At 40.5% G+C, this 18,034-nt stretch overlaps 1 protein-coding gene across 4 annotated transcripts in view; it reads right to left on the bottom strand.

Moving 5' to 3' along the window:
• Positions 1-18,034, bottom strand: part of MARF1 (meiosis regulator and mRNA stability factor 1) — a 444,629-nt gene that overhangs the window by 147,688 nt on the left and 278,907 nt on the right. For all 4 annotated transcript variants that reach the window (XM_040356921.1, XM_040356923.1, XM_040356922.1 and 1 more), the window contains exon 17: positions 13,532-13,752. In XM_040356921.1, coding sequence (XP_040212855.1) covers positions 13,532-13,752 — 221 coding nt within the window. The remainder of the gene's footprint in view (positions 1-13,531; positions 13,753-18,034) is intronic.

Raw genomic sequence — 18,034 nt, 5'->3', positions numbered from 1 at the left:
TCTAAACCTGCTCCATAGGATTACATAATAACCGATAAAAAAAATCACTAAATGTAAATTGCGTTTTCACAAAAACCGTAAAAGATATCAATCTAAAAAGTCATGTTTGGATAGCTGAATATTTTGTGACCGCTTTAAAGTTTGTTTGGTGTCTGTAAGTGAAAGTATGAAGTCGCTGAAACTTTTGGCAGAACGTGTGTTTTGAAGCAGGAAAAAGGATGTTCTCATTGACTTCAATGTTAAAAAAAAGTGTCTAAAGCTTAATATTTTAAAAAGTATAAATAGTACAAAAAAACTTGAAGAAGTCCCATCGTTAGCTGAACGAGATGAACATTTTAAAAGTTGAATGGTCTCAATAGCTCAAAGTATGCAGAAGTTACGCAGAGCCAAAAAACGTACGGAATAATAAAATTAAAATTAAAATTAAGAAGAAGAACTAGACAATGCATTTCCTGAGGAAAATGCGAGTGGGAATGCTGAATAGCTGAGCCCGCACCAAAGCCATTCACCATAACCACTACACTATCTTTAGGACACACAGCTCCTTTCTCTATCTGCAAAGTAGAGAGTATGCTGACTTCCTGGTCGCCCCTCCCCCCTCAGGAGGTTTCCCCTCCCCCCAGGTCAGTGAGGAGGAATATTGCACTGAGGTAGAAAGCTATTTATGGAAAGAAATGCCATTACAAACGCCTTTTAATTCACAGACCAATACATGAATTACGCCTTCAAACAAAACTTAATAAATCCACAACCGTACATGCGATCGATACAGCGACTTCACCGTTTGAAAGACACGGCCCTTGTGAACGCATCGATATGAAATTTATGTTGATAAACTTAAAAATGTGCCCATGTCAGCGATTTAGAAAAGAGTGTCTTTGTGTGTTTTGCAGAAACATTTTTTAGACTTTTTAACATGACTCTTGTCCTTTAGAAGCTCCTGGAACTAAAACTAAAATACGTATCACAAAACTGATCACATTGCCTGAAACCAGACAAGCATACCTACGTTTTGATATATAAATTGTGTATGACAAGTAGATCTTGTGGGCGTGAGAGCAATTTGTTTCCCCTTTTTTTAAAGATAATATTTTTTGTGGATGATCTGCACTCTAAAGGTCACATGACACACTCTAAACCTGCTCCATAGGATTACATTATAACCGATAAAAAAATCACTAAACGTAAATTGCGTTTTCACAAAAACCGTATAAGATATCAATCTAAAAAGTCATGTTTGGATAGCTGAATATTTTGTGACCGCTTTAAAGTTTGTTTGGTGTCTGTAAGTGAAAGTATGAAGGAGCTGAAACTTTTGGCAGAACGTGTGTTTTGAAGCGGTAAAAAGCATGTTCTCATTGACTTCAATGTTAAAAAAAAGTGTCTAAAAGCTTAATATTTTAAAAAGTATAAATAGTACAAAAAAACTTGAAGAAGTCCCATCGTTAGCTGAACGAGACGAACATTTTAATAGTTGAATGGTCTCAATAGCTCAAAGTATGCAGAAGTTACGCAGAGCCAAAAAACGTACGGAATAATAAAATTAAAATTAAAACTAGACAATGCATTTCCTGAGGAAAATGCGAGTGGGAATGCTGAATAGCTGAATTGCTGAGCCCGCACAAAAGCCATTCACCATAACCACTACACTATCTTTAGGACATACAAGCAGTGTTCCTTCAGTACTTATAAAGCCTAATATCACACAGCTCCTTTCTCTATCTGCAATATAGAGAGTGTCCTGACTTGACTGGTCGCCCCTCCCCCCTCAAGAGGCTTTCTCCACATGAGGTGGGGGAGGAGGACTGCACTGAGGTAAGGAAAGCTATTTAGGGAATCAAAATACCATTAGAAACGCTTTCATCCACACACAAAATCAGTTATCGAAGCCTTCAAACAAAACGTAATAAATCCACAACCGTACATGCGATCGATACAGCGACTTCACCGTTTGAAAGACACGGCCCTTGTGAACGCATCGATATGAAATTTATGTTGATAAACTTAAAAATGTGGCCATGTCAGCGATTTAGAAAAGAGCGTCTTTGTGTGTTTTGCAGAAACATTTTTTAGACTTTTTAACATGACTCTTGTCCTTTAGAAGCTCCTGGAACTAAAACTAAAATACGTATCACAAAACTGATCACATTGCCTGAAACCAGACAAGCATACCTACGTTTTGATATATAAATTGTGTATGACAAGTAGATCTTGTGGGCGTGAGAGCAATTTGTTCCCCCTTTTTTTAAAGATAATATTTTTTGTGGATGATCTGCACTCTAAAGGTCACATGACACACTCTAAACCTGCTCCATAGGATTACATTATAACCGATAAAATATCACTAAACGTAAATTGCGTTTTCACAAAAACCGTAAAAGATATCAATCTGAAAAGTCATGTTTGGATAGCTGAATATTTTGTGACCGCTTTAAAGTTTGTTTGGTGTCTGTAAGTGAAAGTATGAAGGAGCTGAAACTTTTGGCAGAACGTGTGTTTTGAAGCAGGAAAAAGGGTTTCTCATTGACTTCAATGTTAAAAAAAAGTGTCTAAAAGCTTAATATTTTAAAAAGTATAAATAGTACAAAAAAACTTGAAGAAGTCCCATCGTTAGCTGAATGAGACGAACATTTTAAAAGTTAAATGGTCTCAATAGCTGAAAGTATGCAGAAGTTACGCAGAGCCAAAAAACGTACGGAATAAAATTAAAATTAAGAACTAGACAATGCATTTCCTGAGGAAAATGCGAGTGGGAATGCTGAATAGCTGAATTGCTGAGCCCGCACAAAAGCCATTCACCATAACCACTACACTATCTTTAGGACATACAAGCAGTGTTCAGTACTTATAAAGCCTAATATCACACAGCTCCTTTCTCTATCTGCAATATAGAGAGTGTCCTGACTTGACTGGTCGCCCCTCCCCCCTCAAGAGGCTTTCTCCACATGAGGTGGGGGAGGAGGACTGCACTGAGGTAAGGAAAGCTATTTAGGGAATCAAAATACCATTAGAAACGCTTTCATCCACACGCAAAATCAGTTATCGAAGCCTTCAAACAAAACGTAATAAATCCACAACCGTACATGCGATCGATACAGCGACTTCACCGTTTGAAAGACACGGCCCTTGTGAACGCATCGATATGAAATTTATGTTGATAAACTTAAAAATGTGGCCATGTCAGCGATTTAGAAAAGAGCGTCTGTGTGTTTTGCAGAAACATTTTTTAGACTTTTTAACATGACTCTTGTCCTTTAGAAGCTCCTGGAACTAAAACTAAAATACGTATCACAAAACTGATCACATTGCCTGAAACCAGACAAGCATACCTACGTTTTGATATATAAATTGTGTATGACAAGTAGATCGTGTGGGCGTGAGAGCAATTTGTTCCCCCTTTTTTTAAAGATAATATTTTTTGTGGATGATCTCCACTCTAAAGGTCACATGACACACTCTAAACCTGCTCCATAGGATTACATTATAACCGATAAAAAAATCACTAAACGTAAATTGCGTTTTCACAAAAACCGTAAAAGATATCAATCTGAAAAGTCATGTTTGGATAGCTGAATATTTTGTGACCGCTTTAAAGTTTGTTTGGTGTCTGTAAGTGAAAGTATGAAGGAGCTGAAACTTTTGGCAGAACGTGTGTTTTGAAGCAGGAAAAAGGATGTTCTCATTGACTTCAATGTTAAAAAAAAGTGTCTAAAAGCTTAATATTTTAAAAAGTATAAATAGTACAAAAAAACTTGAAGAAGTCCCATCGTTAGCTGAACGAGATGAACATTTTAAAAGTTGAATGGTCTCAATAGCTGAAAGTATGCAGAAGTTACGCAGAGCCAAAAAACGTACGGAATAAAATTAAAATTAAGAATAATAAAAAACGAATATCAATACTGGGAATGCTTATTAAAGCATTCCCACTAATAACTAGAAAATGCATTCCCTGAGGAAAATGCGAGTGGGAATGCTGAATTGCTGAGCCCGCACCAAAGCCATTCACCATAACCACTACACTATCTTTAGGACACACAGCTCCTTTCTCTATCTGCAAAGTAGAGAGTATCCTGACTTCCTGGTCGCCCCTCCCCCCTCAGGAGGTTTCCCCCCCTCCCCCAGGTCAGTGAGGAGGAATATTGCACTGAGGTAAGGAAAGCTATTTATGGAAAGAAATAACATTACAAACGCCTTTTAATTCACAGACCAATACATGAATTACGCCTTCAAACAAAAGTTAATAAATCCACAACCGTATATGCGATCGATACAGCGACTTCACCGTTTGAAAGACACGGCCCTTGTGAACGCATCGATATGAAATTTATGTTGATAAACTTAAAAATGTGGCCATGTCAGCGATTTAGAAAAGAGCGTCGTTGTGTGTTTTGCAGAAACATTTTTTAGACTTTTTAACATGTCTCTTGTCCTTTAGAAGCTCCTGGAACTAAAACTAAAATACGTATCACAAAACTGATCACATTGCCTGAAACCAGACAAGCATACCTACGTTTTGATATATAAATTGTGTATGACAAGTAGATCTTGTGGGCGTGAGAGCAATTTGTTCCCCCTTTTTTTAAATATAATATTTTTTGTGGATGATCTCCACTCTAAAGGTCACATGACACACTCTAAACCTGCTCCATAGGATTACATTATAACCGATAAAAAAATCACTAAACGTAAATTGCGTTTTCACAAAAACCGTAAAAGATATCAATCTAAAAAGTCATGTTTGGATAGCTGAATATTTTGTGACCGCTTTAAAGTTTGTTTGGTGTCTGTAAGTGAAAGTATGAAGGAGCTGAAACTTTTGGCAGAACGTGTGTTTTGAAGCAGGAAAAAGGATGTTCTCATTGACTTCAATGTTAAAAAAAAGTGTCTAAAAGCTTAATATTTTAAAAAGTATAAATAGTACAAAAAAACTTGAAGAAGTCCCATCGTTAGCTGAACGAGATGAACATTTTAAAAGTTGAATGGTCTCAATAGCTGAAAGTATGCAGGAGTTACGCAGAGCCAAAAAACGTACGGAATAAAATTAAGAAGAAGAATAATAAAAAACGAATATCAATACTGGGAATGCTTATTAAAGCATTCCCACTAATAAAAAACGAATATCAATACTGGGAATGCTTATTAAAGCATTCCCACTAATTAAGAAGAAGAAGAACTAGAAAATGCATTCCCTGAGGAAAATGCGAGTGGGAATGCTGAATTGCTGAGCCCGCACCAAAGCCATTCACCATAACCACTACACTATCTTTAGGACACACAGCTCCTTTCTCTATCTGCAAAGTAGAGAGTATCCTGACTTCCTGGTCGCCCCTCCCCCCTCAGGAGGTTTCCCCCCCTCCCCCAGGTCAGTGAGGAGGAATATTGCACTGAGGTAAGGAAAGCTATTTATGGAAAGAAATAACATTACAAACGCCTTTTAATTCACAGACCAATACATGAATTACGCCTTCAAACAAAAGTTAATAAATCCACAACCGTATATGCGATCGATACAGCGACTTCACCGTTTGAAAGACACGGCCCTTGTGAACGCATCGATATGAAATTTATGTTGATAAACTTAAAAATGTGGCCATGTCAGCGATTTAGAAAAGAGCGTCGTTGTGTGTTTTGCAGAAACATTTTTTAGACTTTTTAACATGTCTCTTGTCCTTTAGAAGCTCCTGGAACTAAAACTAAAATACGTATCACAAAACTGATCACATTGCCTGAAACCAGACAAGCATACCTACGTTTTGATATATAAATTGTGTATGACAAGTAGATCTTGTGGGCGTGAGAGCAATTTGTTCCCCCTTTTTTTAAATATAATATTTTTTGTGGATGATCTCCATTCTAAAGGTCACATGACACACTCTAAACCTGCTCCATAGGATTACATTATAACCGATAAAAAAATCACTAAACGTAAATTGCGTTTTCACAAAAACCGTAAAAGATATCAATCTAAAAAGTCATGTTTGGATAGCTGAATATTTTGTGACCGCTTTAAAGTTTGTTTGGTGTCTAAGTGAAAGTATGAAGGAGCTGAAACTTTTGGCAGAACGTGTGTTTTGAAGCAGGAAAAAGGATGTTCTCATTGACTTCAATGTTAAAAAAAAGTGTCTAAAAGCTTAATATTTTAAAAAGTATAAATAGTACAAAAAAACTTGAAGAAGTCCCATCGTTAGCTGAACGAGATGAACATTTTAAAAGTTGAATGGTCTCAATAGCTGAAAGTATGCAGGAGTTACGCAGAGCCAAAAAACGTACGGAATAAAATTAAAATTAAAATTAAGAATAATAAAAAACGAATATCAATACTGGGAATGCTTATGAAAGCATTCCCACTAATAATAAAAAACGAATATCAATACTGGGAATGCTTATTAAAGCATTCCCACTAATAATAAAAAACGAATATCAATACTGGGAATGCTTATTAAAGCATTCCCACTAATAATAAAAAACGAATATCAATACTGGGGGGAATGCTTATTAAAGCATTCCCACTAATAATAAAAAACGAATATCAATACTGGGAATGCTTATTAACCACTTAAGCCCCGGACCATATTGCTGCCTAAAGACCCAAGGGGTTTTTACAGTTCGGGACTGTGTTGCTTTAACAGACAATTGCGCGGTCGTGCGACGTGGCTCCCAAACAAAATTGGCGTCCTTTTTTCCCAACAAATAGAGCTTTCTTTTGGTGGTATTTGATCACCTCTGCGGTTTTTATTTTTTGCGCTATAAACAAAAATAGAGCGACAATTTTGAAAAAAATGCAATATTTTTTACTTTTTGCTGTAATAAATATCCCCCAAAAACATATATAAAAATTTTTTTTCCTCAGTTTAGGCCGATACGTATTCTTCTACCTATTTTTAGTAAAAAAAATCGCAATAAGCGTTTATCGATTGGTTTGCGCAAAATTTATAGCGTTTACAAAATAGGGGATAGTTTTATTGCATTTTTATTAATTTTTTTTTTTTTTACTACTAATGGCGGCGATCAGCGATTTTTTTCGTGACTGCGACATTATGGCGGACACTTCGGACAATTTTGACACATTTTTGGGACCATTGTCATTTTCATAGCAAAAAATGCATTTAAATTGCATTCTTTATTGTGAAAATGACAGTTGCAGTTTGGGAGTTAACCACAGGGGGCGCTGTAGGAGTTAGGGTGCACCTAGTATGTGTTTACAACTGTTGGGGGGTGTGGCTGTAGGAATGACTTCATCGATCGTGTCTTCCCTATAAAAGGGAATGACGCGATCGATGCGCCGACACAGTGAAGCACGGGGAAGCCGTGTTTACACACGGCTCTCCTCGTTCTTCAGCTCCGGGGAGCGATCGCGACGGAGCGGCTATAAACAAATAGCCGCGCCGTGGTCCCGGATCGCTCCCCGAGCGGACCCGACCTCCGCATGTAGCGGGGGGGGGTCCCGATCGGACCCCCCACCCGCTAATAGGCGAGGACGTACCTATACGCCCATGTGCCTGTACGTGCCATATTGTGGACGTATATGTACATGCGGGGGTCGGGAAGTGGTTAAAGCATTCCCACTAAAAAACGAATATCAATACTGTGAATGCTTATTAAAGCATTCCCACTAATAAAAAACGAATATCAATACTGGGAATGCTTATTAAAGCATTCCCACTAATTAAGAAGAAGAATAATAAAAAACGAATATATCAATACTGGGAATGCTTATTAAAGCATTCCCACTAAAAACGAATATCAATACTGGGAATGCTTATTAAGCATTCCCACTAATGAAAGGGACGAAGATAGGGAATGGTAAAGGAGAAAAAGGGAAGGGATGAGAAGGAGGGGGAGGGGGGGAGGGAGAAGGGAGAATAATACAACATGGGTAAAAAATAAAAATGAATAGCATAGGACAAGGGAAGGGAAGGATGAACAGAAAAACGAACAGATGGTATATAGTTAGCCACCTCCAGTACCCGACCAGGCCAGGGCGACAATTATACATATGCATCACATCCCAGTTGGTACACGGGGAATGGGGGAAAAAAAGGGGGAAAAGGGAAGTGGGGGGGGGGGGGGGACAAAGGGATGGAAGGAGGAGGTGGAACAGTATCTCTGGAAGGTATCTGCATAGGTACAAATTAGATGGAATTAGCCAGCATATAGTAGAAAACAAGATCACAAAAATTATTTAAAACTTATATATTCATTTAATCCCGAATACCGGGTAGCATTCAAAGATTGGATCCACTTGGTCTCCAATTGTAAAAGTGTACGGTCAATGCCACCCCCTCTCACATGTTCCGGGACATGCTCAAGTGCGGTGAACTTGATCATCTCAAGCGCAAAATTGTGCTCCTTACCAACGTGTCGACCTATGGCCGTAGTCATAAGTCGCTTACGTAGGGGATCAACGTGATCTTTAATACGTATGTAGAAAGGTCTTTTTGTTTTTCCTACATATAAGCAGCCGCATAAACATTTGGCCAAATACACCACTCCGATGGTTTGACATGTAACCCTGTGACGAACAGAGTGTGTCTTGCCATTAGGGAGGGGAGTTGTTGTGCCACTCAAAATGAATTCACAGATACTGCATTTGTTGCAGGGAAAAGTTCCCACTTGGGATTTGGTTGAGTTACCAGGAGGGTTGTAGTGACTATGGACCAATTGGTCTCTCAGGGAGGGGGCACGACGGTAAGTGATGTCCTGACGATTTTGGACATACTTGACCACAGTGCCATCGGCCAAGAGTAATGGCCAAAATTGCTCCAGAATGCCTCTGAACTGGGAATAGTGTTTAGAATACTGTGTAATAACACGAGTAGGTTGCAAAGTGTCTTTAGTTTTAGTGGAGAAAATCCGTTCCTGTCGGTTTTGTTGGGCAGCTCTATTATAGGCTTTTTTAAGGATCTTATGGCTATATCCCTGAGACGATGATATAGGTTTTTTGCAGCCATCTCATAGTCGGTTTTTTGTGCACAATTTCTTTTGAGTCGTATATACTGACTGTAGGGAATACTTTTAATGAGGGAATAGGGATGGCCACTAGAGGCGTGAAGGATGGTATTGCCCGATGAGGGTTTCCGATATAGAGAGGAATAAATACATTAGATACAATATGGAATATTACTCTCTGATTACCAATGCTTATCATAGAGGCTTAATCAATAAGGACACCTGGAACTACCTCAATGTACAAGAACCCAAGACTCCCACCATGTACGCCCTTCCAAAGGTGCACAAATCGATGACAAACCTGCCAGGCAGACCGATTGTGTCTGGATGTATGGGTCTTACCGAAAATGCAAGTGCCATGGTGGATCATTACCTTCATCCACATGTAACATCTTTGACCTCATACATCAAAGATACAATCGACCTGCTTCAAACAATAGAAGGGATCTCTATCCCTCCAGACACATGGCTAGTAGCCATAGATGTTGAAAGCCTGTACAACGCAATTCCCCACGACAGAGGAATTGAGGTTATTGGCAATATTTTGAAGGATAGGGGCATTTTGGCCCAACCCTATAACGGTTTTATTTTGGATCTCTTGAAGTTCATCTTGACTCGTAATGTTTTTTTGTTTGGACTCTCCCACTACCTCCAGGTACAGGGGGTTGCGATGGGGACTAAGTGTGCCCCATCGTATGCCAACCTGTACCTGGGGGGGTGGGAGAAGGAACTTTTTTCTAGAGATGATCTTTCGATGTACCTGTCCCATGCCATTGCATGGTACAGGTACATCGACGACATCCTACTTTTGTGGTCAGGTAGTAGAGATGAACTTGAAGAATTTATGAAAGTCCTAGCAGACAATTCTTATAATTTGAAATTTACAATGGAATGTAGTCAGAAATCCATCAATTTTTTGGACCTCAAAATTTATGTTGATCTGGATGGATGTATTTATTCCTCTCTATATCGGAAACCCTCATCGGGCAATACCATCCTTCACGCCTCTAGTGGCCATCCCTATTCCCTCATTAAAAGTATTCCCTACAGTCAGTATATACGACTCAAAAGAAATTGTGCACAAAAAACTGACTATGAGATAGCTGCAAAAAACCTATATCATCGTCTCAGGGATAGAGGATATAGCCATAAGATCCTTAAAAAAGCCTATAATAGAGCTGCCCAACAAAACCGACAGGAACAGATTTTCTCCACTAAAACTAAAGACACTTTGCAACCTACTCGTGTTATTACACAGTATTCTAAACACTATTCCCAGTTCAGAGGCATTCTGGAGCAATTTTGGCCATTACTCTTGGCCGATGGCACTGTGGTCAAGTATGTCCAAAATCGTCAGGACATCACTTACCGTCGTGCCCCCTCCCTGAGAGACCAATTGGTCCATAGTCACTACAACCCTCCTGGTAACTCAACCAAATCCCAAGTGGGAACTTTTCCCTGCAACAAATGCAGTATCTGTGAATTCATTTTGAGTGGCACAACAACTCCCCTCCCTAATGGCAAGACACACTCTGTTCGTCACAGGGTTACATGTCAAACCATCGGAGTGGTGTATTTGGCCAAATGTTTATGCGGCTGCTTCTATGTAGGAAAAACAAAAAGACCTTTCTACATACGTATTAAAGATCACGTTGATCCCCTACGTAAGCGACTTATGGCCATAGGTCGACACGTTGGTAAGGAGCACAATTTTGCGCTTGAGATGATCAAGTTCACCGCACTTGAGCATGTCCCGGAACATGTGAGAGGGGGTGGCATTGACAGTACACTTTTGCAATTGGAGACCAAGTGGATCCAATCTTTGAATGCTACCCGGTATCCGGGATTAAATGAATATATAAGTTTTAAATCATTTTTGTGATCTTGTTTTCTACTATATGCTGGCTGATTCCATCTAATTTGTACCTATGCAGATACCTTCCAGAGATACTGTTCCACCTCCTCCTTCCATCCCTTTGTCCCCCCCCCCCCCACTTCCCTTTTCCCCCTTTTTTTTCCCCATTCCCTGTGTACCAACTGGGATGTGATGCATATGTATAATTGTCGCCCTGGCCTGGTCGGGTACTGGAGGTGGCTAACTATATACCATCTGTTCGTTTTTCCGTTCATCCTTCCCTCTGTCCTATGCTATTTATTTTTATTTTTTATCCATGTTGTATTATTCTCCCTTCTCCCCCTCCCTCCCCCTCCTTCTCATCCCTTCCCTTTTTCTCCTTTACCATTCCCTATCTTCGTCCCTTTCATTACCTATATCCCTTCAGGGGCAAATTAGTCTTCTTGGTTACAATATGTAAATGCATAAGCAATTCTAAACGAACATGTACCAATAAAGATTAAGTTGGAATCTATGTGTTTTGTACACATAATGTTGTTAAATGTATTACAAATATATATTACTGTTCACACTGATATTAATGATTTGTTTTCTTTTTCTTTGATAGAGGATGTTCTTTCTGCCCTGCCACCTTGTGGCCATCAAGCGGCTGACACCTTATGATATCCAGCTCACTGGGGTATTGCCTTGGACTGTGTATCTCCCTGGTTCCCCAGGCCCTGGGGACAATAGCTCAGACGCGCTCTGATGTTGTCATCTGCTGTGTGTTCTTTTTGGGGGCGTTCTTGGCTTGGCCGTATGGACACACAAGGGCTTCATTTTGAATGCCCATTGTTTGCAGCGACGCAATATCGCTGTGTGTCATCTGCCAATTCGCCCCTCCTTCCTGCCAGCCCTCTGTGCCTCGTCACCTACCCCCGTTAGTAACATCATTATGGATGAAGATCCCCGCCCACGTATTCGCGTCATGACGCGATGGGTTCTGGGAACTGTAGGCTAAGCGGCGTGTCTCGGCATTCGGCACATGCGCTCGTGTGCTGTAGTTGTCCGCGCACGCCCGATGATGTCAGACGCTCGGGCGTGCGGGGGGGATATAAAGAGCCAGCCCAGTCCATCAGTCTGCTGCTCCAAACTGCAATCGTTCCCCCTGACCCGTGCATTCATACAGGTGATTACCAAATACTTTCTTTTCTCCCTATGGTCCACAAAATGGGTGTTTATTTGCCTGGACTCTGTATTTGCTCAAAAATGCTCCTGTCTTTGCCAATCTAGTATTGGCTCTTGTCTTTGCCAATCTAGTATTGGCTGCTATATGTATTGTCTTTTCAAACTTTCTGCTTTTATAACTCAATATAGTGACCCCTAGTGGTAATTGGTGTGATATATTCTCATACCTTAATATGATTTACTAAATAGAAAAATTATTTTTCTCTTTTTTCTTTCTTATTTGTACCTCTGATTATATATATATATATATATATATATATATATATATATATGTTTTTTTTTTTCTGTCTTCTTTTTAAGGCTGTTTGAATAGGCCATTTCTCCTTTCTTGTACTTAACAAGACGAGGCTCCCTGACTGCCTTCTGTGTGTCAAAACCTTGTTTTATGCGAGTAAGTGCCATTCTTTCCCCTTTTTTTAGTAATTAACTTCTTTATATGCACGGAACATGATACTCATTAGGTGCTATGTGTTCCCTTTAGCTTGGTCCCTAATTCCTTCCCTATGGTCCAGCCTATGCCCTTACGCAGCACGGATACTTCGGTGTAGGGCTTCCTCACCCCTTGTGGGGCCGAGCTGTCCCTTGGGTCCTGTGGGGCTTTCCAGGATTGGTGTCAGTCTCTCTCTTCATCCGAGATGTCAGGTCAGCTTACATCCTCTTCAATGAAATATTGTATGTGTAACATTTTGATATCTAGATGAAATTATGATGTACAAATTCCTTACATGTTGTTTCTTATCATTTATTTTTTGCTCAGAGCTGGATATATAATTCTGGTCGCTTCTAGAACCCCTGAAGAAGCCGACTACGGCGAAATATATCGGGTCAAATAAACATCCTAAATCGACCAGTAGCTCAATATTGGGGAACTCCAGCAACCCAAAATCCGAATTCTGACAAATTGTTTTTAAATGGTGTACTATGTACTGTATAAAAACTAAACTGATGTTTTAATAAATTGTTATAAAATTTTATCATCTTATCACTCGTTCTATTAAGCACCGCCAACATCCCATTCTTCCCATTGTTCTTATCCACTTTCACTTTGTTGGTAGTTTTCTGAGCAAGGAGATAGAGCTGTGTAATTGTAAAATGGTGGGGAAGCCAAAGATGGTGCTTAACATTGTGAGAAGGGCAGCTTAAATGGGACACAGATACAGCCCACTCACCTCTATGGATGGTCGGATGTAAACATACCAGCTGTCCGTTTAGCTATCCTTTCCACCAGACAAATGGGGGAAACAAATACCCAGTATGTTTTTAGCAGATTGGATCGGATGTTCGTTGACACCCCCCCGGGCCTAAAAACTCCACCCGTTTCTCCCAGAATTAAGATCTTCTCAAATGTAAGCACAACCTTTAAACTCTCAAACAAAACTAACTTTCTGGTGACATGTCAGGGAAGAAGGCAAGCTGAACTTCATATGTGAAAGAAGGTGCGATTAGTTATGCAGCTAACTAAAGAAAGCAATGAAGATTCCCTACTCTGAAGTTGCTTACCTGCAGAACATGTGGCACAGCCTCAAGCAGTTCCATCAGCTTAGTGTAGCCATAATCAGAAACACGACATTGTTTTGCAAAATGATGATGATAGGTTGGTATAAACTTGGTGACCGGCATAATGCACGAGGGTTGATTTTTTAATAAGTCAATCACTTCTCGACTGAACTGTATCAACTGAGGGTTCCCAACTGGGCTCTTTGAACGCAACATCCAAGGATCTATGGGACAAAAAACAAAAACAAAAGAACACCTTATCAAGACATGATCAGCTCACTCTCCCACAGATTGCATACTGTCTGGCAAGTGCTGGTGTCCAGCTACACATCTCTTTAGTTTTACCACAACAGAAATGCTGACACAGTCGATGTATTGATCACAGTGGAGAAAACAGAAATTTCTTGGGCTTGGTGTTAATTCAAGTAGATTGGACTGGTGGGGCCCATGTCCCTCAAACAGCGAAAACATTTTTGTACTACAAAATCTAACAAATTTTAATTTTGCATCCATTGAGGGACATGGGAAGTTGACTTGTTTAAAAGCAGTCCAACTGGTGGGCAACCAATACAAGTGAATCTAAGAAAACGGTTCAGCCTGCTCCTAAGAGAAGGGCATGGACAATGAAACATGTCGGATTGGCCCGATACTGACATCACGCATGTTGAGCCGACACTTGTGGCTTTGTTTTTCCATGAGCCGACAGTCTGCTGGGATCGGATTTGTTTGTTGCATGCCTACAAGTCATTTTAATGTACTTTTTTTTAGGATTATAATAAAAGGATTTATATAGCGCTAACAGTCTGCACAAAGCTTTACAACACGAGGGCAGACAGTATAGTTACAATACAAAACAGGAGGAATCAGAGGGCCCTTCTTGTTTGAGCTTTTAATTTATATACCAATCAAAATAATTTTATAATATATATAAGGGCGTTTTTTTTTTTTTTATCGATTAATCAAATAATTTCGATTAATTATAACGCACATGCAGATCAAACTACTTTTAGCTGATCTCCTCCTTGCAGGCCGATTCCCAATGCAGCTACCACCCACTGGAAAAATGGATAACAGGATACACACAAAAGGCAGCGCTCGATGGGAATAGCATTAAAACTTTTATTAGTCTTCAAGTAGGTAACAAAATAAATATTGCACTGGAGATAAAATCGATGTAGCTACATAAACTGTAAAAATCGTGCGAGTAATACCAAACGGTAACAAAAGCAGTCATAAAAACATGTAGCCAAGTATGATACTGGTATAAAAATGTGTACAACGATGCCACTGCTGAATCCAGATGAGGAGAAGTTAACATCAGTCCGTCGGCATTTAGATGTCTCATGAAGGGAACTATCACAACTCCCAGTGGATGGCTGTAGAATCCCAGGTTGATAGAGGGAAGTGTAACAGCCCTTGCGTGTGGCAGATAGTAAGGTCCCGCCGGCATGCAGATATGAAGGCACAGCAAAGGAGCCCTTCAGATGGATACGGTAAGCCCCGCCGGTGTCCATGACGTCACCGGATCTCCGACGGAACTCCCTGAAGGGCCGGAAGTCGGCGGAGAGGCGAGTACCAATCAAAATAATTTTGATCGATCAAAAAAATTAAAGATTAATCGATGAATTAATAGTCAATTTCCACAGCCCTAATAAATTATATATATATATATATATTTTTTTTTTTATTATACACACATACACACCCCCCTTATTTTTCTCCAATATAAAACGTCCGTTTAAAATACAACAATATTTATACATCATTCATCACATTGTTTTAACTTTAGAAGACGCACTTTTCCCACTACCCTCCCCTCCCTACCTCTCCCCCCCCCCTCCCACCATCTTATAATTATACACACAGATATTCTACAGCCAACTTTGGCTACTATTTTTTCTTTATTTGCTTGGGTACAACGTCGCACGACCGCGCAATTGTCAGTTAAAGCAACGCAGTGCCGTATCGCAAAAAGTGTTCTGGTCAGGAAGGGGGTAAATTCTTTCGGGGCTGAACTGGTTAAATACCACCAAAAGAAAGCCCCAGTTTGGGTAGGAAAAAAAATGCACTACATTTGGGTACAGCGTAGCATAACCACGCAATTGTCATTCAAAGAGTGGCAGCGCTAAAAGCTGAAAATTGGCCTGGGCAGGAAGGGGGATTAAGTGTCCAGTATAGTCAAGTGGTTAAAGCAGAGTACCACCAAAAAGTGGAAGCTCCGCTCATCAGCCTCCTCCCTGAGCGTTTTTGACAGGTACCCGTCCCCACTGCCAAGTGATCTCACTGTGTCGGTATTACTCGGAAGTTTGGCCCCCTCATTCCCCTGCCTTCTGGGTTCCCTTAATGAGTGTAACAAGATTTTTATTTTTTTGCTGATCCGAAAAATGATCCGATCCGAGGATCGATCCGATCCGTGAGTTTTATTATCCGTTGCACCCCTAGTTACTTAGCTAGTATTCCAGGACTTTTTCAAATTTTTGTGGACACACACACGCACACAAACAGAATAGGTGACAAAGACCGGTCCACTGATCCCATCTAATTCTCAGATATACTCCTAGGGAAATTAGACACCAAGGGAACCACACAGCGCAAAACCATACAAATATTTAAATAAAATAACCTATAGTTATTTTATGAATGGTTTTGCGCCATGTGCTTTCCTTGGCGTCTTATTTCCAAAATAATATTACGTGATTTTGCATTTCAGCCACTAGGGGCACGCACCCCCTGCTCGCCCCTGGTGGCAGGCGCGATCACCGCTGGGCAACCACGATCGCCCGTTAGAGCGTGAACCGGGAACTGTGTGTGTAAACACACAGCTCCCGGTCCTGTCAGGGGGAGAAATGACTGATTGCATGTTCATACAATGTATGAACAGCGATCTATCATTTCCCCTAGTCAGTCCCATCCCCCCTTCAGTTAGAACTCACCTAGGGAACAATTAACCCCTTCCTCGCCCCCTAGTGTTAACCCCTTCCCTGCCAGTGAAATGTTCACAGTAACTGTAACGGTCACCACCGTTTACGACCTTCCATCCCATCCACGACAGCTTATCGACACTCCACAATCAGGCAACCAAACATGACCCATAAGAATTCCCCCAGAAACGAGACACACAGCTCTGTTTGAGGTTTAAAACAGGGAATGAATCTTTATTATCTGCACATGGTAACACATTTCTCCTCAAAATACATCCCTCCCACCCTTGGGAAACAGGGTGAGTTAAATTGTCCAATGACAATGGTGATACAGGTCAGGTGTGTTCAAACTTCTCCTTCAGTAAACAGTCTTAGCGGGGGGGGGGGGGGGGGAGGGGTTGCTGGAGCGATTCCCCCCCTTTCCTCACAGCAAGACACTTAAACATCCCATAATAGGTATCCAGACTGTCTACCAAGCTCCAATCCACATAGCAGACTTAATTACCACAATAGACAATGGAATGCAATCACACCCCACCCCTATCATCACAGCAAGCTTACTAGTATACATCAGCCAACACACAATATATATACAATATATACAATATCTGACCGCATTAAATGTGACTAGCACAGACCATAGTGGGGTTCTCATCCACCCTGTGCCCCTAAAGTGACTCCCGTTACAGTAACCAATGCATTTTTATAGCACTGATCGCTATAAAAATGCCAATGGTTCCAAAAATGTGTCAAAAGTGTCCGCCATAAGGTCGCAGTACCGATAAAAATCGCTGATCGCCGCCATTACTAGAAAAAATAAATATTTTTTATGTAAAAAATTAAGAATACGTATCGGTCTAAACCAGGGGTGTCAAACTCAATTTCATTGTGGGCCGCATTACCATTATGATTGCCCTCAAAAGGGCCGGTTGTATCTGTAAGATTAGATGTCCAGCGCATCCCTTCCCCTTTTAGATTAGATGTCAAGAGCCACCCAACCATCAGAAGTTGAGTCCCCCACTCTCCCTTACATCCCAGTGCACCCCCCTTTCCTTATGCTGCTGCTGGGAAGAAGCTGGATGCATTGCTTGAAAGCAGAAAGTACAGGGTCTGGAGTAGGACCAGAGGAGGGCTGAAGCTCCCCTGCAGTTGCAGGTAGAGGAGCGAGGGCCACATGAAATGGCCTAGAGGGCCGGATTTGGCCCGCGGGCCTTGTGTTTGACACCTGTGGTCTAAACTGAGGGGAAAAAAAAATGGTTATATATTTTTGGGGGATATTTATTATATCAAAAAATATTAATTTTTTTCAAAGTTGTCACTCTATTTTTGTTTATAGCGCAAAAAATAAAAACCGCAGAGGTGATCAAATACCACCAAAAGAAAGCTCTATTTGTGGGGAAAAAAAGGACACCAATTTTGTTTGGGAGCCACGTCGCACGGCCGCGCAATTGTCAGTTAAAGCGAGACCGTGCCAAATCGCAAAAAGTGGCCCAGTCATTGACCAGCAAAATGGTCCGGGGCTGAAGTGGTTAACTTCCCTAAATATTTTTGTAATAATGTTATACATAGAATGTTGTGGAGGAGC

This window comes from Rana temporaria, chromosome 6, assembly GCF_905171775.1.
Source record: "Rana temporaria chromosome 6, aRanTem1.1, whole genome shotgun sequence".
NCBI lineage: Eukaryota > Metazoa > Chordata > Amphibia > Anura > Ranidae > Rana > Rana temporaria.
This window is presented reverse-complemented; position numbering and strand designations above follow the sequence as displayed.